This window comes from Malus sylvestris, chromosome 4 (assembly GCF_916048215.2).
Source record: "Malus sylvestris chromosome 4, drMalSylv7.2, whole genome shotgun sequence".
NCBI classification, from domain to species: Eukaryota; Viridiplantae; Streptophyta; class Magnoliopsida; order Rosales; family Rosaceae; genus Malus; species Malus sylvestris.
In genome coordinates, this window is record NC_062263.1 from 23509021 (window position 1) to 23530656 (window position 21636).

At 37.8% G+C, this 21636-nt stretch overlaps 1 protein-coding gene and 2 long non-coding RNA genes across 3 annotated transcripts; 1 reads left to right on the plus strand and 2 right to left on the minus strand.

The window, feature by feature from the left end:
* Nucleotides 1-5401: 5401 nt before the first annotated feature.
* LOC126619140 (phosphoinositide phosphatase SAC8-like) lies at nt 5402-7600 on the minus strand. Its single transcript, XM_050287424.1, has 4 exons — nt 7356-7600; nt 7192-7269; nt 6715-7081; nt 5402-5872 (listed from the first exon to the last, which is right to left on the minus strand). Exons 1-3 carry the CDS (start codon nt 7510-7512, stop codon nt 7056-7058), a joined length of 261 nt encoding a protein of 86 aa, XP_050143381.1. The 5' UTR covers nt 7513-7600; the 3' UTR covers nt 5402-5872; nt 6715-7055.
* Nucleotides 7601-14424: 6824 nt separating this feature from the next.
* Nucleotides 14425-15493, minus strand: LOC126619143 (uncharacterized). Its single transcript, XR_007621976.1, has 3 exons — nt 15458-15493; nt 14937-14974; nt 14425-14556 (listed from the first exon to the last, which is right to left on the minus strand). It is a non-coding gene; the product is annotated as an uncharacterized LOC126619143 (long non-coding RNA).
* Nucleotides 15494-17218: 1725 nt separating this feature from the next.
* LOC126619146 (uncharacterized) lies at nt 17219-18674 on the plus strand. The gene is made up of 3 exons (XR_007621979.1): nt 17219-17364; nt 17677-17775; nt 18366-18674. It is a non-coding gene; the product is annotated as an uncharacterized LOC126619146 (long non-coding RNA).
* The last annotated feature ends 2962 nt before the right edge of the window (nt 18675-21636 follow it).

The following is a 21636-nucleotide window of genomic DNA, read 5'->3' on the forward strand; positions in this document are numbered from 1 at the left end:
CTATTGCTACAGTCGGTGTTGGCTCAGTATTAATCCCTATTTGGCCATTTCAGTATTAATCTCCATTTGACCATCTTCTTGCCACGTTTGTCAGGTGTCAATTCCACGTACCCCGCATGAGTGTTTGCATGTTGTTGCAATCGGTGTAGTTGGTGCTCACTGCTGCTGGCCACGTTTGTTTGCTGGTTGTCGGTGATCGCAGCTGCCACTCACAGTTACTGACTCATCATGGCTTGCATGATCATAAGTATGTTTCTCATTGAGCAACAGCACATTATCGGTGCTTTGGTGTAACAGACCATCATCATTACACATACTTAATTTCTTATAATTGATCTGTAATTTCAACCAAGGCTGCTGCAATCGGTGAATGTTCAGCATCATTCCCCATTTAATCATCTTCTTCAAATATAAGATTGTCATTGTCCATCTCTAACTCCATAAACAACTTGGTAGATTAGTCTTACAAATCGTACTCCTTACCATGTCCATTAGGGTTCTCCTTCTTTTCTTAGCCACTTCGTTTTGCTCGAGATTTCTAGTGTGGTGTATTGAGCTACAATTCCATTTTCTTGTAGAAAAAGAAAAAAGGGCAAATGGACTAAGATGTCTGCCAGTTTGAGTGTATCTACCATTGTATTCACCTCTCCTATCATACCTAACCTCCTTAAATTAATTTTTTTTTAAATTTTTTTTTCTTCCAATTGGTTTTCGATGTCAATTTTGAAATCTTAAAGTTTCAAGTGCATTTGATTATTTTGAATTAGATAGATGAAACAAAATCAAGAAAAAGTAGTTTATGAAATATTTATGTCCCTCTATAGTTTGTGTGGGAAAAAAGACCACAAACGTCCGTATGGATGATTTCTAAAGTTTCTTTGCTTCTTGTTGATCCTTTCTTTCTACTACTTGTCATTTTTCCCTTAGCATAATCCACACAGAACTCAAAACCATTAAAAATTACGGGAGGCAAAATATCATTATTGACAAGTAACTCATCCTTTGTTTTGACATATGACCTAGCCTCTTTTGCTATAAGTTTGATGATTGTCGAGTCTTAGTATGTTCATTTGAATGTTAAAATAAATTCGACTTTGTTGAGTTTTATTTGATGTTCTCCTTGTTATGAAGTTCTGCAATGAATTCGTAACATGAATAGAAAAGCTAGAGTCAAGCCACCATTTAGTGCTAGGTATAATAATTAAATTAGACTCAAAACAAGCAAAAAAGTTTTTACCTTTCTTCATATGGCAAGCCAAGCCTTATACAAAAATAATGTTTGAGAATCGATGGCTTGTTAGGTTTGGTGTTTCTTTTAGGAGAGGGAACCCTTTTGGTAGAATTCTTTCTAGTATCGGTGGTTAAGGGTGTATGTGCCTCGGTGGTACTTCGTACATAGTTCAAAGACTTAATCTTCTCATTTTCAAACTTTTTCATCATTTCCTCCTCACTCACACATACTGAAATTAACTCATTCACATCCCACTTTTCACGCAATGGATTGTAGGACAATTTGAGATGTGTATAACTATCAGGCAGGGAACTCAATATCACATGTACCAAGAAAGTTTCAGGGATTAGTATCTCGAGAGCTTTGAGTTTTCCAGCGATGTCCACCATTTTTAAAATGTACTCACACACACTCTCTATGCCATCATGTCTCATGGTTGTCAGTGAATTCATGAGATTACCTGTTTCAATTTTTGGTGACTCCTGGTACTTTTCTTCAATGGACTTAAGGAAATTGTTTGCATTGGTAGCATCCGTCTCAGTTTTTGGTGACTCTTGGTACTTCTGCTCAATGGACTTGAGAAATCCTTTGCATTGGTAGCATCTGTGAAGGCTCCTCGAACCACATCAATCATGCTTCTTTTGATAATCAATAAGGAAATTCTGTTTGATTTGTGCCACTTTTCATATTTAGACTTCTGACTTGAGGTGCTTCCATCTGTTCGTGTAGAGGGCTCTTCAGTTCTAAGTGCTAAGTCCCAATCCATGACACCTAGCACGATCTCAAGTTCTTGCTTCCATTTCTTATAGTTGACACCAGTGAGTGGTTCAACTGTATTAAGGTGCATGGAGCTAGGATTCATAACTGTCAAAGCACATAGTTCAAGTATTAATCTTTAAATCCCCAGACTATAAATCACCTTTTCAACATCTTTGGATTGATGAACATGTGAAGACTTTCTTTAATCATATCACCTTTATAACCAACATTCGAATTTCTGTAATCAAAATTATAAACCTTTGTGGTTTGACAATAGTAATTCGATTCAAACATTCGTATATAAAGTGATATACTACTTAAATTCTAAGCATGAAAGAATGATCTTCTTTAGATGACCAGTGATCATGTCTTGAATTTAAGCACCATCACTGGTATGTATATCTGAATGAAAATATATGTCTTTATGATCAAGGATAGCTTTAGCTATCACTTGATCGTGTTCATATATATTTCCCTAATGATATACTACCAGTTTTGTAACCTGCGAGACAAGGAAAAATTTCTTGATGCCTTCAACATAGGGTTAAATGATATGTGAAGGGCTCTGATACCAAATGTAAGTAAATTATGCAACGGAAAAACTTATTCACAATTATCAACTTAACCACTTACATGTAGAAGACATCGTCTCAGAGAACTAGGATTAATAACTGAAGTTCTTCTGCAACTCTACACTACCGAAAGCAAGGCTCGCTCAATGGGGCTTGAGTTTTCTGTAAACTTGCGTGTTCTGTGAGAGAGCAGGGACCTCAGTTTTATACTTCATACGATGGAATTCAATCAGGATCCCTCCCATTAAGTGATCCTTATCAAAGAGTAGCCTTATCACCGTGAAACACTTATGCATTATATCAGCTAGAAGAGTTCTAGTCTTACCGAGAATGTATCTGACTTGAATCTCCAAAGAAATACAACTCCTGATAAGTCTACCACAAGTGTCAATCCTAATCTCCTTATCATTCCAAATGTCTTTAATCAAATCACAAAGTGTTTGCTCTCATATAGAACTTACAGTAGGGCCTGGGAATACCCTGTTAAGTAGGTAAGTTGTTTCTATGGTTTAGCAGGACTACAGTAGGAGAGAGATTCTATCTTACAAACAGATTACATGCCGAGAGAGATAGGGAGGAGATTATATCAAAATTATAGGAACGAGGGATTCCCATATGATACCTACTACGATCATTTCAACCATTGATAATATTGGGTCACCCAAAGTTTCTGAAGTTGAAATAGCGTTGCCACTACGATGCATTCGTCGACAGCAGGTGTAACGAATTCAATGTAGTTTTGGGTTAAGTCATACGAGAAAATGTGCACGTGCTTCGCTGCGCAGATTGAATATATTCCGTCACCACCACCCAGGGCTGACCAAGCTAGTGTGGGATGACGGACCGTCCGGGATCCAAAAAAAGTGGGGACCAAAATTATTAGAGTGGTACATTCATATATATTTTTCATAAGAGTATAAGTTTATAAAAGTTGGCTAAATGATCACCAAGTTTAATCATAAATAGTGGTTTCTTTTGTTTGAAGTTAACAAGGAAATGAGGTCTTAGGTTTGAAACTCATTTATATATTTACTTTCAAATTTTTACAAATTTCTTTTCATAAGAGTATAAATTTATAAAATTTGGTGAAATGATCAAGAGATTTAACTAGAAGTGGTGGTTTATGTTGTTTAAAATTAACGAGAAGGTCTTTGGTTTGAAACGATATTTATGCTTTTTTACTTTCTGTTTTTACGAATTTCTTTTCATAAGAGTGTAACTTTATAAAATTTGGTTAAATAATTAAGAAGTTTAATGAGAATCAATGGTTTCTGTTGTTTAAAATTAATGAAAGGTCTTGAGTTTTGGGTTCAAAATGCTATGTGCTTTTTTATTCTTTCCAATTTTTACAAATTTATGTTTGGTTGTTAATTTTTTTTTAATTACTAACTAGTAGTTATGTGAGTTGTAGTTTTTAAACATTGATTAATTCAAGTGTAACTTTTAACAAAGACTAATGTGTAAACTAAATTTGCAAATTATATAGCGTGTCACCAATAAAAAATAAGCACGTTTATCCAAATCATACGTGTGAAAGCAAATAATTATTCTTATACGAAGGCACTTTTTTTTTGGGTCTCCTCTCCCAGCCTTAAAATATCAAAACCTACCCTACCCACCAGAGTATACTTTCTATGATGGAGTTGGACCTTACAAGTTGATCATGATTTATATATAGATGCTTAATCGTATGACAGATTTGGAGTAAAATTGCAGCTAACTTCAAACCCTAAATTAATGCTAAGCAATCATAGACATGGAAGGACTATTGTCGTACTTGAACATGATGTCAATGTTAGGTTGGATTAATTTTCCACTCCAACAACATCATACCATTTACAAGTTGCTGCCACCCCAAATTTCATGTACTTGTTTGTTCATGCCAGAATTGCTAATTCAGACTTTTCCATATTTCGGTCAAAATCTCAGAAGTTTATATTCGTATTTTAGAATTTACAGTTTGTTTTTTGTGGGTTCAGTCAGGATCTTTAGGTTGGCCTATCAGTTTTCCAGAATCATACAGTTCTATTTTTGTTCATTTGGTTTAGGACTGTATCATGTGGAGGTTACCATGTCTATATCAACTGCATCAAGCGTCTCCTCCCGATGTATATGACAGTATTACAAACACGACTATGCGAGAATGTTAAATCGCACTCACAATATGTGATTGATTTAAAATGTTGTTATTGAGACATCTTAAATATAAGTGAACTTCTTGAGTCTAGTCATAGTAGTAGTATTATACGAATCAATCACACCACTATTGGGGAGGTTAAAATGTTTTGACAAAGGACGGAGTTTGTGTTATTTTAGATGGAGGAGAGTTAAAAAGAGGAAGTGTCATTTAATTTAGAAAAAAAAAAAAAGTGATTGGAGAGTTGATAATTCAGAGGTTAAAAGATTATTCATTGCTACTATATCCCGAAAGTGAATGTTTTGGATTTTTCAAGATGTTTACATGAATGCTACTTTCATTTGGCGACACGGTCGTAGAAGAGGTGTTCCTTTCTCCCACTGCAACTTGAAAAGTCCAAAACATCCACTTTGGAGATATGGCAACGGCGAAGAATCATTTAACTCCTGAATTACCAATTCTCCAATCAATTTTCTTAATTAAATGACCATTCCTTCTTTTAACTCTCCCGCATCTAAAATAACACCAACTCTGTCCTTGACACACACTCAAATTACATAATTGACTTAAAATACTGATGAAGTAACATTCTAAATATAGGTAAACTTCTCGAGATGACGATTATGACGATGTGCACCAAGCATATCTGTGGTTACTTATATACTGCTGCTACATATCGAAAATTCAGTACAAAACAAACTGTACCTCAACATGCTCTCTCATCATTCAATCAATAAACCTTGTAACAACCTGAAAATGAAATATTTCTAAAAGTAAACCAAAAGAAATGCATTTGTTGATTTGGCTGCTGATTACTACGACCAACCGAGAGAATGCACTTCATACAATTCAAGCTACGTAGTTAGTCTAATAGCAAGACTTGAATAGCTGATATTGAGATTCTAACATGCAACCGAGTGCAGTAAATCATATTTGTATACTTTCATTATGTTTCACGTGAATACTAGTAAGAAGATATACACTTGGTTGAACTGGTGGCGACGCTATATGTAGACTAGATGTTGTCATGGCTGCCTCAATTTTCATGTGGCTCCACGTAATTATAATAGAAAATGGTCAACAAATGTGTTTTTGGCCCTTTCAGATTCTTTAAGTGACCTCGACCACTAGGTGAACCCAGGAATTTCTGTTCCAAACAAATCGAGGGTCAGCCTGAAAACACAAATAAAATTAAAAACTACCAAGCAATTACTAGTTATAGATCGTAAAGAGTAAAGCAAACATTTGAAAGGGGCTAAAATGACATTAAAAGAAAAGACTGATGAACATCCATATGATCTGGTGGGTCAGTTGACTCGATACTCATGCTTTCTGGTGCCAACAGAAAATCCTTTGGATAAAGGGGAAGTGGGGATCACTTGACAATGAACAAATTGCACAAAGGATGGCATGTCTTCAAGGATAAGAACTTAGAAGGCATCTTTATTGAGCTGAAACTTTTTACCTTGAGAACAAAAGATAAGTATAAAAGGTCGTACCCAGTGCACAAGGCTCCCGCTTTACGCAGGGTCTGGGAGAGGTGAATGTCGGTTAGCCTTACCCCCATTTATGGAGAGGCTGCTCCCAAGTCTCAAACCCGAGACCTACCGCTCATGGGCGAAGGAACTTGCCATCACACCAAGTGCGACCTCTAAAAGATAAGTATAATACCCATAAAAAAAAAAGTTGGCAAATCCTTAGGGTGGTGTTCCTTTCTTTTCCCTATTAACCCTCTTACTTGGAAGGAGTTGAGGATAAACTAAACCCCGGGACAACATGCTTATATGCACCTGACCCATAAACCCAAAAATCCAAGTCTCCAACTAACCTGCCATCCACCCTTCAACTAACTTACATCTTATTTGAAAGCTGGTAGAAATGACAAAATACATATAACAGGATAAACTAACACAACACTTGACCAAATAGAAACATATATTGACATGATACGACTCGGAACCTTAACAGATACAAAACTTTTCAACTGTGGCAGAGTTCTAGGTATAAGAATTTACTTGAGTGTTATATCAGTCTCGTACGAGAAGTACAACCCCGGAGTTGATTGGACTGTTTTCAAAAGAGCCATGAAGTAAGCCTCATCTTTTTTCTGCGCAAACACATCACAATCTTTCAGGCAAAGACTCAAACTTTAAAAATCCCAACTCACTCCTCACATTCGCTTCGTACACGCATCAAATGAATAAAAAACCTTCCCTCCTGAGCAGTTGAATTCTTCAAGCCCTCATTGCAGGACAGAAACCTCATCGAGTTTACTCTGTAAACAGGGAAGCCTAGATAATTCCCGACTTCCGTCCGCGAAGTTATTACAAGTACATAATTTCCAGCACCAATCACGTCAATTCAACAAACAAACACCATATCCTGGAAATTTAGCCATTCAAAACACACATAGATACAATTATAGCAAAAAAAGGTTTCACATTTTAGATTCGAAATACTCAAAAGCAAGTACAAGAAAGCAATTCACTTACCTGCAAGCAATCTGATCGTTCCCGCCACTCCGTTTATCGTCGACTTTTTCGAAGGACTTGTAGAAGAAGAAGAATCGCCTAGCAATCACAAACGAGTATTGATTGAGCTACATAAAATCAGCGAAAAAAATGATATTCGCCCGAAAAAGCGGAAGATTTTGTACCGTTGAGCGGCTCAATGATGCCGTCGCGGCGGTCGATGGAGAATCCTCGATCCGGAGCCGCGACGGATTTGATCACGAACTTGTCCTGAAACTCCTGCACTTCCAGCTCTTCGTAGAGCTTGAAATTGCCGCCGGAACAAGATCCACCGCCGTCCATTTCCGCGGTGTTAGATCGGAGAAGAAAATGGTGGTTTATCAATTTGGAAAATATTTGAAGTACCCAACGACTCCTCCCTCTGTTTTCAGGCTTTCAGCTGATAACCGATGGCGAAGACAGAAAATGACGCTATCACCCCTAATAATTCGTGATTATTCTAATTATTGTCCGCGGGCGGCGGACAAAGGGGCAGCTGTGATGATTGCGTAGTACCGCAGTTTCACCGTGGGCAATAGCGCAATGGGCTGGCTCTCAAACAGAGCCAGACAGCCCGAGCAATGAGGTTCAGCGTGTGCTAGCGATTGAGCTCGAGCGGGCTAGAGGAAGAGGCTCGGCACGAGTAACCGGCCCGAGAACTCGAAGGTCAAGTGACGCAAGGCTGACGTTTGGGCGACGTCAGCCACGTTTTATATATTTTTTGCATCATGCGCGTGCGCTTCAAGCACTTGTGGGCGCGCGTCGTCCGACAAGGTTTTAGACCTGGGGTTCACGGTGCGTTTAAGAAATGTTATAGTTGGGGAGGCCATGTGGCTTCCCCACATCCGTTGGATTTCAACTACAACAATTTATGGACCGTTGGATTTCGAACAGTAAAAAATATTTAAAACCTTATTTAATTTCAGCCATTGGATCTGAGATCAACGGTCCACGTTGTTCGGCTTTATAAATTAAAAAAAAAACAGTTTAAAATTCTGAAATGTTACCGTTGTGCCATATGGCACAATCTGGAGTGTTGGAATTCAATTTTTTTAATTCAATGACAGAGATTAATTATGTGAATAAATTTTTTTTTAAATGTAAAAAATTAATAAAAATCTGAAGAAAAAAAAGTTTAAAATTTAAAAAAACAAAATTGATTTTACTTTTCTATAAATACCTTCTCATTATCTTCTACCTTACACCACAATTTCATATTTTCTCAACTACTTTCAACCACATTCCTATCTTTCTCTCAAAGTTTCAATCCAATTTTTTTCCAACAAAATGACTAATGATGCATGTACGAATTGGAGCACAATATGTTTGTGTTCTGGAATTGTTCATCGTGTCTGACTCATATTCATCAACGGCATCATAATCATACTCATCTTCCACAATCATGTTGTGAAGAATGATGCACGTCATCATGATGGATTGAAGCGACTCTAAATCAAACATTTTGGCAGCACCTCTGACAATCGCCCAGCAAGCTTGGAGGGTACCAAAATAACACTCCACATCCTTCCTGCACCCCTTTTGATAGCTTGCAAAGTGTTTATCCTTTGCACTTCGCGAACGTGGCACTGTTTTGACAAACGATGACCACATTGGGTAAATACCGTCTGCTAGGTAGTATAGCCCATCGTACTTATGTTCGTTGACCCAGTACGTGACATTTGGTGCCTCTCCTTGCAGGACATCGTTGAATACTGAGGATTGGGCAAGGACATTGAGGTCATTTTGAGCTTCCGGAACCCCGAAAAAGGCATGCCAAATCTATGTATCAAAAGATGCCACCGCCTCCAAAATGATATTTTTTGCTCATTTTATGTCCCCATAAGTGTCTTGCCATGCACTTAGACAGATTTTCCAGGTCCAGTGAATACAGTCGATGCTTCTAATCATCCCAGGAAAACCTCACATCTCGCCCTTCTTCAGAAGCCTTTGCAAGTCCATCTCAGTAGGTCTCCAGAGGTACTTTGCGGTGTAGATAGATTCGATTGCTCCGCAAAACCTCATCAGGGACTCAAGAATGGTTGACTTCCCCATCCTTGCTATCTTGTCCACTTGGTCTGCAAATACTCCATATGCAAGCATCCGCAAGGCAGTAGTAATTTTTTACTCAGGAATGAGACACATAACACCAAAAACATCATTCTTTTGCACAAAGTAAAAATCATTGAAATATCAATCATGATTTGTTGAACAAATGTTGTTCCATTCTATAACGACATCTAAAGTACGTATCAGGGAATGCACTGTTATAGAGAAAATAATCGTCCAAGACTTCCGTACCTCGTTGTTGCCTGCTTCTATAAAGGTTTGCGGAATGGCTGGGCTTGCAGATCTGAGCCACAGCTTGGATTACTCGACGGGAATGTGAGGCTCTGGCCATTCTTGCTTCATCATCTCTCCTTTTACGCTCCTTATCATCTTCCATCTCATTTGGGGTCACTTAGAGATTGAACATTCCTCCTGATTGGTTAAACAATTATTCCTCTTGCTGATCAATTTCTCACATCATCCTTGAAGAAGAAGACATTGTAAGAATGAAGCAGAAACTATGAATAATGATACAGATTTTGATTTTGGTGAAGAAGAAAACATAAACTATGAATAATGATAGAGATCTTGAGAAAATTGGTGTGAGATTTTTGAGGATGGATGGTGGATTATATAGAGGATTAAAAAAGGATTAGGTTATAGATAATACCATGTGGCATGCCGTCATTCGTTAAAAATCTGATTGAAATTTATCCTCAAAGATTGTAAACAGATTGTGACACGTGACGCAACGTGATTGGTTAAAAATCTTATCGGAAATCTATCCTCAACGATTTTGAAAAGGTAACGACATGTGGCACGACGACATTGGCTAAAAATCTTATCGAAATCCATCACCAATAATTGTCTTTTCGGATAGTGACATGTGGCGCAACGAGAACGATTAAAAAATTTATCCGAAATTACAAATTAAATTATTTTGTATTATTTTATAAAAAAAAATACTAATATTTTTTTGCCTGCTAGGGCTATTGAGTGTAGGGGTGGAGATGCAAAAGGTAGTTACTGTTCATTAAGGGCAGTTCTGTTCACTGGGTGGATGGGTGGATTAAATAATGAAAGCCCTGGGGGGGCTTTTGCAATGGTGGAGTTGCTCTAATAAGCTACAGTCGCATTGTTCGTCGCGTGAAGGGAGTGAACAAACGTGGCGATGTTTTGGATGGCGTCAGTGGGGAAATTTTTTATTGTGACGGGAATACGAATGGTACACCACATGTTTTTATGTAAGTGATGAGAAATTTTATTTTTTAAGTATTAATTTTTTAACACACATATTCTACCATTTGTGTAGTGACACGTGATGTACTATCCTCATGTGCCGGTCACATTGAAAAATTTGGGGACGAGGGACCATCAAATCCACCAATCCGAATCCTTGAAATTTGATCTAAAGGCTAAAAAAAGGAGCCCCTTAAAAGTTATAATAACTTTGATCGTTTGATCAAATTTCAAAGGTTTGGATTGATGGATTTGGTGGAAGGAATCCGGAAATGATCTCTTTCCGGCGACGGGAGTCAATGTGTTGAAAACAAAAGATGGCCGCTTGGATTGTGTCAACAGAAAACAGTTGGAATTGCGTACACGTATTTTGGGTTGAGCTCAGCAACTAACTCTTAAAATTTTCTATTAGTTGGAACTTGGAAGCAGATAAATGTGGGTTAAATCAATTGGTTGGGATATAATCCCCTTGTACCTAAATTCAAATCTCCTTTCTGTTAAATTACAATAGAATAAGAATTTTTTCATTTTTGACAGAGCCTGAGGTATCGCACACCCTGAAGGGTAGGACTGATACCTAGTGGAGCCCTGAAAGACTAAAGGCATTTCAGCTCATCTCTGGTCACAGTCAAATAGCACACGTCCTCTCAAAGCTTTCAATCAACAAATCATCTGTATTTTTGTCCCTTTGTACCTCAAACTCAAGACCATAGAGCATACCTAACTTGAAATTCTACCCAAAAATTGAATGTCACCTTGCAAAAAGAAGGAAAAAACCAATGAAGATGACGGACAACTTATCATTCCCCCTCAATCAAATTTTCCTTCACCCAACTTTATTTGCTCAAAGTTCGAGAATTACAAGCCTAAGGCCTCGTTTGGGACACCGTATTAGACTCCGGATAGGATTAATAGTGCGGGACAAGTGTTTGGTGCAGTTTTGAATTAATTAGCCGGCCGATTATATATCCCGGGCCCACTTTTTAGTTCGGCTCACACCTGCTAAATAATACATTCCAAAAGCTCAGGATAATTTAGCAGGTTCAAAACTCAAAAGCCCAGGAAAATTTAATCACGTTGTCTCTTCACTCTCAAATAAATTTGTGCCTTCTCCGTTCTCTCCTCTATCCAGAACGAACTCCATATGTTGTTCTTGTTTTTCTTCCTCCTCTCGAATTCATCTGTTATCCTTCATTCTTCTTCGTCCTTTTTTCCGCTCCCTTTCTCTGTTTGCTCTCTATTCCCTCTCTAATGAAATTGGTTGATTTGTCTATTTCTTACAAATTTATTTTGGTGCGGAGAATCCATTTGGGTTTTGGGAGATTAAGAAATAAGGAAATGGGTTCGGCAGAGAGAGTGAGATTTGATGCGCGGGGATGATGATGAAGAAAGGATAACACAACTGTGAGAGAAACCTGGGTTTCTTTCCTTCCTTTTTTATGTTTTGTTTTATAATTTTGTCGGTGCAATGAGGATTAATTCTTTTTTTTTCTTTGGTTTTCTTCCTTTTTTTCCATTTTAACATCAGTTATTCGGTGAATTTTTTTTAGAAATTTATTGTAATCCGATATATTATCCGATGGACAGATTTATCCGGAAAAGCACCAAACGCCCAACTAATTAGTCAGTACTATCCGATGATTATTTATCCTATCCGACTGAAATAGTCAGTACAGTCCGAGCTGCCAAACGAGGCCTAAATCCACGACAGCCTAAAGTTTTGAATCCAGTCCATCACAGCTCACGGTCTACCCGGTAATTCGATGTGTTTCTACCATTTAAAACCCAAATTCCATTCTTTGTTCACAAATTATCTTTTCTACATAACTCGTATAAAACTAATTAATTTCATCAATTTAACATAAAATCAGAGCTACTTTAATAGATAAAATGAAATACAAAATATGTAACCCAACTTATCTTTTGCTAGTTATTGAGCAAAGCATTAAATTGTGCAACAAGCCTTTAAACTCCTAGATGTCCCTAGTATGAGGTGTTGCGTCTCTTAAGGGTTTACCAATTATGCTACCCCCAAATGCTTTATGTGAACATTTCAACTTCACCACCTCTGATTTATGTGAACATGCCTTCTGTGAGGACCAATTATTTCTTCTGGGAATATGTTAACAAGGATTTTATACATAGCTCTATAATACCATTTACTCCATTTCTTGCACAACACAAATGACCGAACAGCAACCGCAAAGCAGACGCAAATCCGATTTCGACACTGATAAGATCCCAGTCAATCTCATGTCTAGAATTTGGATGGTTTCCATTTGCTTGTGGTGGTGACAATCCTAACTTCTTATCCATCGTCAACGGAGGCCCCATAATCCTTTGTTACTCATAAATGATTCTTTTGGAACTATTGAAATTTGAGTACCAGCTGGGATCTTGCAAACAAGTTGATTATTTGAAAGATTCAAGAATGCAAGGAAATTAAGCTTTGCCAATTGCGGTGGAATTTCCCCGCTCAGCTTATTCTGTGAAAGGTCAACGACTCCAGTTGATGCATGTTGCCAAATAACGATGGGATTTTGCCTGTGAAAGAATAGTAAGACAAGTTAAGGAAATATAGTGACTTAATCTCTCCCATTTCCTTAGGTATTGGTCCACTGAAATTGTTGCATGAAAAATCAATCAAGGTCAAGATAGTTAGAATCTTAACCATGTCCATCCTTGAACCTTTTTCAGTAAATGTTATACCATCCTCAAATTAAGTACTCCCACACCTTTTTTTTTTTCGGTAAACAAACATCGAGGAACCATGCCACTCAAGGAATTATTGGACAGATCAATAAGCTCATGACCTTCCTTGCATATTGATGCTGGAATGATGCCATGCAAGTTATTGTTTGAAAGAGATAAGAACGAAGTGTCCAGATTAAAGAAATCGCCTATGTCAGCTGGAATACTACAACAGAAATGATTGCTGGAGTAATCTAGATAAATGGCATTTGGTCAGGTACAAGGGATTTCTCCTTAAAGTTGGTTTGAGTGAAGGTCAAGGATAATGACATTAAAAGTATTGAAATGAGCTTCTAGAGTTACCAAGGAGTTACAAGAAAGATTTAGGGAAAGATCTCTGAAGCTCCAAATCTAATTTGGTATCTCACCTTGAATATGATTTTCCGAAAGGTCCAACTCAGATAATTCAGATTGGTTTCTCAGGACACCTGGTACTTCTCTTTACTTGTTAGAAGCCAAATGCAGTGTCATAATTTGAGGAAATGAGAAGTACGAGGAATTGGTACCATTATACAAAATCAGCAAGCTATTGTACTAAAGGTCAATGAAGGTCAGTTTTTTCAGATGTCGAGGACCGTTGAAAGGAAAGGCACTGAAAATGTTTGAAGATAGAGAGAGTTCTCCAGGCCTTTGAAAATTAAAGATAGACGCAAGAATTGGACCTTCCAAATTATTAAAACTCAAGTCAAGGTTAACTAAGTTGGAAGAGGCGTTAGAAAACTTACTGAGATGACCAGAGAATCGATTGTGGGAAAGTACTAGTTCCACCAACAAGGGAAGAGAAAAGAGAGACGATGGGATTGGACCATTGAAACTCTAGTTCCTCTTCGCGGATCTGTGTTTTGTCGCCATCGGTTGTCGTCTCCTGTCATTCTCAAAACTCAGCTTGCTCGATTGATATCCAACTTTGTAAGCTTTTTCAGATTTTGAGTTTCCTTTTGGAGAAAATGTTTACTTTTGTTGTGTTTAAAGATATTAAGGTTTGTTGGTCTTTGTTTTTTTTTGGTGGGTTTCATAGTTTTGGTGGTGTTATGGGTTTTGGTGAGGGATTGAGTTGGGTTCGAAGGTTTTTATTCGTAAACCAATTGAATGTCCACAAAAGATAATTTGGAATTTTGACACAAATCTTCTCATTTATCTTTTCCTGTGTGTATGAATTGAGTGCTGAAGTGCGTGTGCAGGTGGATGCGTTCACTGGCTCAGCTTTCAAGGGGAACCCAGCAGTGGTTTGCTTGCTGGAGGAAGATAAAGACGACCAGTGATTGCAGGTTTTGGCTGCCGAGTTCAATCTCTCTGAGACATGTTACTTGACTTGGCTTAGGGCTGGTTTGGTATTGCTGTGCTTTGAAAAAAAACTACTGTGAGAATAAGTGGCTGTACTGTGAGAATAAGCGGCTGTGAAATATATCAGCAGAGTGTTTGGTAAACTTTTTTGTAAAAGTGCTTTTGGAAAAAAAAAAAGCAATCTGATAAAGGGTCTTTTCATTAAACGAGTACTGTAGCTCTGTGTGCTTTGAAAAAAAGCCAGTTTTCCAAAGCTACAAATAGCAGTTTCAGCTTTTTCCTTTAATTTCAGCTTATTCTCACAACAGCTTCCAAAATAAGCCCTTTTTTTTAGTTTACCAAACACCTAAAACCCTCACAACTTTTTTTCATGGGTGTTTTTTTTTTTAAGCACCTCACTCCCAAACCACCCCTTACTGACTCGGGCTCAGCTCCTCGGTTTGGTCTCACATTCCTTTCTCCATCTTTTTAAGTTCTTCATTTTTCCCCATTATCTTATGGTATTTGTTGTTATGATTGATTTAATTGTTTTTTGTTCAAAGGTGTTGTAGCAACTTGGGCTGGTTTGGTATTGTTGTGCTTTGAAAAAAAACTGCTGTGAGAATAAGCGGCTGTGCTGTGAGAATAAGCGGCTGTGAAATAAAGCCAGTAGAGTGTTTGGTAAATTTTTTTGTGAAAGTGTTTTTGGAAAAAAAAATCAGGATGATAGTGTGTCTTTTCATTAAAGGAGCACTGTAGCTCCGCGTGCTTTGAAAAAACTGGTTTTTTTTCAAAGCAGCAAATAGCAGCTTCAGCTTTTCCTTTGATTTTCAGCTTATTCTCACAGCAGCTTCCAAAATAAGCCATTTTTTGTCAGTTTACCAAACACAAAAATGACCCTCAGCTTTTTTTCACAGTGGCTTTTTTTAAAATCACCTCAATCCCAAACGGGGCCTTAGTGGCCAAACACCTGTTTTCTCCAAAGGTAATAATTTTTCAACCGTTTGGATTTTTATTGGTAATTCATTTCTTGCATCATTTGATCTGTCTGCTACTAGAAATTCCAAAATGTATAATTCACAACCAAATTGATGTTCAAAACATTTTTAAGTCCAAAGGGTATTTTGAGGTGTACTCAATTTATAATTTTAGCTAATAAGACAATATTATGTCCGTTCTCTTATATTCGGATTCAAATCGTTCTCTTTTTAGCTTTGTAAGCATTGATCTTTTACCAATTGTCAAAGTGCTTCCAAGGCACCTGCTTTATAACACTTAAGAAATTGAATGATATATATGTAAAAAAATTATTGTGGATTTTTGTTAGAGTGGGGTTTATGTAAAAAAAAAAATTAATTTGAAAGGAGAAGTTATATTTTCAATAATTTTTATAATATTTTGTTTTTAAAAAATAGAACCTTACGCAACGTCTCAATATAGTCATCGCGCAAAATCACTTTGCGCAACGTCAAATTGTAGAACGTCGCGCCAGTTGTGAAAATTTTGGATGTGCAATAGTGAAAAATAGGCGCTTTTTTTTTCTTTCAATTTTCCATGTCTGGCAACCTTGACATAGTCCCATAGTCCTGCATCTCCTCTTTCTGTCCCGTAGACCTCTCTCTTCACTCTCGCTCATCTCTCCTTCTCGTTCTAAACGACGGGCAGCCACGCGAATCTCGAAGCCGACGCGAATCAAGTTCCAAAATCAAGGTAAAGGTTCCTGATTTTCGATGGGTTTTTGTTATTTAGGGTTTAGGGTCAAATTGCATGTTGATTTCTGAGTACTTTGTCGAAATCTCTAGATAAAATTGGATGTTGGTTCTGATTTGATAGGGTTTCCGATTTGTGAGGGTTTGAGGTTATGTGGGTTTCGAATTAGGGTTATTTTATTGTGGATTTCAGGGTTTGTGAGGGTTTCTCTTCCATTTTTCTTGTTCTGTGAAAATATGAAGAAGATTAGGAGTTCTTTATGATTATCAAACAGGCCTGTGGTATTGTGTCTTTCAGTTTGCTTCGCACTGATGAAATAATAGCCTACTTATGTAGATCATACGTAATATTGTTTGCTGTTGGTTAGGTCTTGCCCCTGAAATTCCTGAGGATCTATACCATCTTATCAAGAAGGCAGTTTCAATTAGGAAGCATTTGGAGAGGAATAGGAAGGATAAGGATTCAAAGTTTCGGTTGATTTTGGTGGAGAGCAGGATCCACAGGCTTTCTCGTTACTACAAGAAAAGTAAGAAGCTTCCACCCGTCTGGAAATAGTAAGCATTCTTACTCTGTTTCCAACATATAAATTTCTATGATTCATTCTAGTATGTTGGTATCATTCCTAGCGGCTTGTTAGAACTCCTGGTTTCTAGGCCTTGTAGTGTTGGACAAACACGGCTCTTTGCTTATCAACTGCCATAGTTATATCTAGTCATAACATGTATCGAAACCCCCTTGCTTTGAAAGATTTTATCTTAATGTTTAAGATGCATTTGATATTTCTTAGCATCACAAGAATCATTTTATCATTCCCTATCTTGCAAGAATGGATACATAATTGAAGTACCCAATACATAATGTCTCTTCCTTGCATATCTGCCAGCCAACATTTGGAGTTTGTTGTCAGCATATTTGTTTTCTGTTTCTATACAACAATTTACGAATTCTCTTTTGTTTTACAGCGAGTCAACCACTGCCAGCACTCTTGTTGCTTAGGTTGGTTTTGCAACTTGCTACCGCTCTGTGATTAGCTTGGGTTGATGAGGTATGCTTCGGAAAGCAAAAAGGGAGGATGGTGGTATTGCCGATTTGGGGTTTTGGTGACTTATCAGACTTCTCCAATTTGGGGTTTTGCCGAAATTCAATGTAAGTCTCGAGTCTCTATCATGTATATAGGTTGTTTTAGTGATTGAAGAGATTAGGGTGGTGTTCAATTTTGAATGCGAGTCTTAATCGGCATGAAACAAGTTAATTTCAATGTCAATATTATATTCCTAAAGCAGACTCGTATAGTTTAGGATTTTGTTCAAATTCTAGAGCATGTATTTAAGTTCCAGGTGTGAAAGCTAGTTCATTTTCAATTTCAAAACCACCAAACAACAGGAAAAGAAGAGGGGCACAGGGGATAGTTTCATAAGATGCGCTAATTTGGAATCGTGTGTTTGTATGTGCTGACAGGATTTTGATATACTTGTGGCCAACCCTAGAAAACAAAAATTATACATCCAAGTCAACGATTCTCTTGGATTCGCAGACTTAACTATTGGTACAGGAGAGGTAAAAGATCTAATCCTTTCAAATACTGAACTTGTTTTCATGATTGCAATGGTCGTAGCATACATGATTGGGATGCATGCATGTAATGTTTGTGTTTTCAGAACCAATACGTCATGAACAACATCTCGGTTTGAGTCTTTTTGAATTATGAGTTGTAGAAAGAACGCACAACAGATATTTGAAAAAAAAAAAGATGAAGGAAGATCAAAAGGATAGAAACTATTAACATCACCCCCGCAGGGTTCCTAGGAGGGTAAGGTTGCATCACACAAACCTAGAGAGAAGCAAAGCTCCAGCAATTCTATTAATCTTTAAACATGTACCCAAAGAGTTACAAAGATGTAAATTATAGACTTAAACCTAAAATCCTTAAAGAAGAATTAAATAATTCTTGTAGAACAAGGAAACTAAAAGACTAATGCGCCTGCTGGAGCTGGCATCCTGTGTTTTAAAACCCTAGACAGTAAAAGTAAAGCACCCTTTGCCCACTTGACAGACTTAGGGCTGCCTTCACTTTTGCTCTTCATTTGCTTCTGGTATTTGTGTTTTATCGATATGAACCATCTTCTGGTATTTGTGTTTTATTGAAGGCGGAAGTGACGCAGCTGAGGGCCGAGGACGAGTAGATGAAGGCGCAGCTGAGGGCCCAGGGCGAGGAGATAAAGACCTGTGTCGGGAGGGTGCAAGAACTTGTACAAGCCATACAGATGTCCGGCCTCCAAATCTCGCTACTAGCACCTCATCTTACTCCACCTTCGATCTTAAAGCCACCTTGCCATGCCAATACCCAGTAGCCTGATGTATTAAACCTAGTTCACTTGTAGTTTTTTCATTTTTGTTCGGACATCTTGTATGTACATTTTCATATATTTTATAATTAAATACTTTTGCTTGGTTAATTAATTATTCTTTAGAATTAATTACAATATTTATCAAAAAAAAAATTATTTTTCACTAAAACAAAAAAAATTATTTTTCACTAAATAAAAAAAAAGGGTTTGTGCGACGCACGCCCTAGGATGCGTGTCGTGCAAAGATACTTTGCACGACGTATGTTATTTCTTCGTCGCGCAAACCCTACGTCATTACCTTGGCGCAACGGTTAGCGTGCGACGAAGGTGCGTCGCGCAAACCCTTGCGCAACGATTTTTGACTTTGCGTGACGAATGTACGTACGTTGCACAAAGTGTTTTTTTACTAGTGACGACGTCCTCAACAAAACGATCTTGTAGTTCTATAGGGGCAATTAAAGGGTTTCAAAGGGATTGACCGACGGCAACGACAAGCTTCTCGCTGTCTCCAATCCAGCCTCTCTTCCTTCCGCAAGCAGTGACTCAAGGCTGCAGAGCGACTCAAGGTTATCTCTTCCACCTCCTCCTCGTTTTCTTTTTTCTGATTTGAAACAAATTCAAAGTTGTAAACTTTGAAGAAGGAGAAATTGAATTGTTGTTGTTCTTTTTGTCTGCAGATTCTTGAAGTAGCAGAGGAAAAATGAGAGTTTTATGCTTTTTTTTTTTGTGATTATCGGGTTTCTGGGTCTTGTGGAGATCGACAAAATAATTTCTGGGTTTATGTGTTTCCATTTCTTGTGCAGATTGGCAAAGCCGTTTCTGGTGGGTTTTTGGGTTTTGAGGGTGTTATTGGACTTTAGAAAGTTTCATTAAAGGTGCACTGTAGCTCTGCGTGCTTTGAAAAAAAGCCAGTTTGCCAAAGCAGCATTTAGCTACTTCAGCTTTTCTGATGATTTCAGCTTATTCTCATACCAGCTTCCAAAATAATCCCTTTTTTTTAGTTTACCTAACATCTTCAACATAAAAACTTTGAAAATAAGCAGTTTTTTTTTAAGCACCTCAATGCCAAACCATACCTAACTCAGCAATCAAGAAAAAGAGGAAATCATTTTGGATATTATAATTTTTGTGAGAAGCTCAGGGAAAGTGAAGAGAAATGTATTGGGTATGGTGGCTTTGAATATTAATGATCTTATGGAATTGGAAAAAATCTTCCATGCATGGTGGTTGGCTTGACTTATCAAGTCTTTTCTTCTCTTCTCCTCTTTGCATTAACCAGAAGAGAAGGGGAAAAAAGGAAGCATTATCTTGTAAGTAATTGGGCAATTCTCTTTATTGCTAATTGGTTTTATAATTAGAATTTCAACTTTCTTCATGGACCCGGTATCAGAGGAAATTATCTCATGTGTGAAGCCTAATTCCAACGTGCTCTATTGCCATGTCTGAGCCTATAGTCGCACGAAATTTATTGCTGTTTAGATGAGTTTAGTTGTGATGATTTCGTTTAACTAGTTAGTCTGTTAGAACAAGGCATTAGCTTTTCTATACAAAAAAAAAAAGAAAAGAGGAAGCAGTGGAATTATTATCATTACGTTAACGTCTCTCTAACTCCAAACGACCTGGCTTTGTGGACTTTGAAGTCTTTCCACGTCTGTCTGGTGTGAGTAGGGCTATTGACTGACTAATTAAGGTACTAAAAAAAAGCGAGAAATTTCGCCTCTACAAGCACCAGCATAGCCAAGTGGAAGATGAACGTAGATGACGAGTCACATTCACATTACCCCCGTGCTCTTCGGGTTCCCAATAAATAATCTGAAGCTTTCCATGTAGTTTCGGATCATATCGTTATGAAGCTTCTGTGGAAATTGATGGATATTCATTTCATAGATATTTGAATTGTGTCATGCACTTGCTTGGTCCCAAAACTAGAACTTTAAAGAAAAACACAACTTTAAGCCAAACTAAGCTAGAATTTAGATTAGTTTTGCACGTAGCTTCAACTCATCACTCATTTCCGGAAATATAAATATTCGCAACTCCTAAGCCAAACGTAATTCCAATTTCAACACTGATAGGATCCCAGCCAATCTCACGATCAGAATTCGAATGGCTTCCGTTTTATTGTGGTGGTGGTTACAATCCTGCTTTATTATCGGTAGACAAAGAAGGCCCCATAGTCCTTTGTTACCTGTAAACGAGACTTTTGGAAATGTTGAAATTTGAGCACGTGACAAGTTGATTGTTTGAGAGATTCAAGAATTCTAGGAAAGTAAGCTTTGCCAACTGCGGTGGAATTTGCATGCTCAGCTTGTTCTGTGAGAGGTCTAACGACTTGAGTTGATGCATGTTGGCAAATGACGATGGGATTTTGCCCTGTGAAAGAAATACTAGACAAGTTAAGGAAATATAGTGACTTACACTCTACCATTTCCTTGGGTATTGGTCCTCTGAAATTGTTGCATGAGAAATCAACCAAGGCCAAGATAGTTAGAATCTTAACCATATCCGTCCATGAACCTTTTCTGGTAATTGTTATACCATCCTCAAAAGAAAACCAAATGTGTCGTCATCATCTGAAAATTCTATGAGTTTGATTTTAATGTTGGCCTTGTCAAGTTGTTGTGAGCTAGGTGTATGATGTGAAGCATTGGCCAGGTTTCATTGGTTTTGGGATATGCAATACAACAACAACAACAACAACAACAAAGCCTTTTCCCACTAAGTGGGGTCGGCTATATGAATCCTAGAACGCCATTGCGCTCGGTTTTGTGTCATGTCCTCCGATAGATCCAAGTACTCTAAGTCTTTTCTTAGAGTCTCTTCCAAAGTTTTCCTAGGTTTTCCTCTACCCCTTCGGCCCTGAACCTCTATCCCGTAGTCCCGGAGTGTCAGTAGGCCTTATTTGCACATGTCCAAATCACCGGAACCGATTTTCTCTCATCTTTCCTTCAATTTCGGCTACTCCTACTTTACCTCGAATATCCTCATTCCCAATCTTATCCTTTCTCGTGTGCCCACACATCCCACGAAGCATCCTCATCTCCGCTACACCCATTTTGTGTACGTGTTG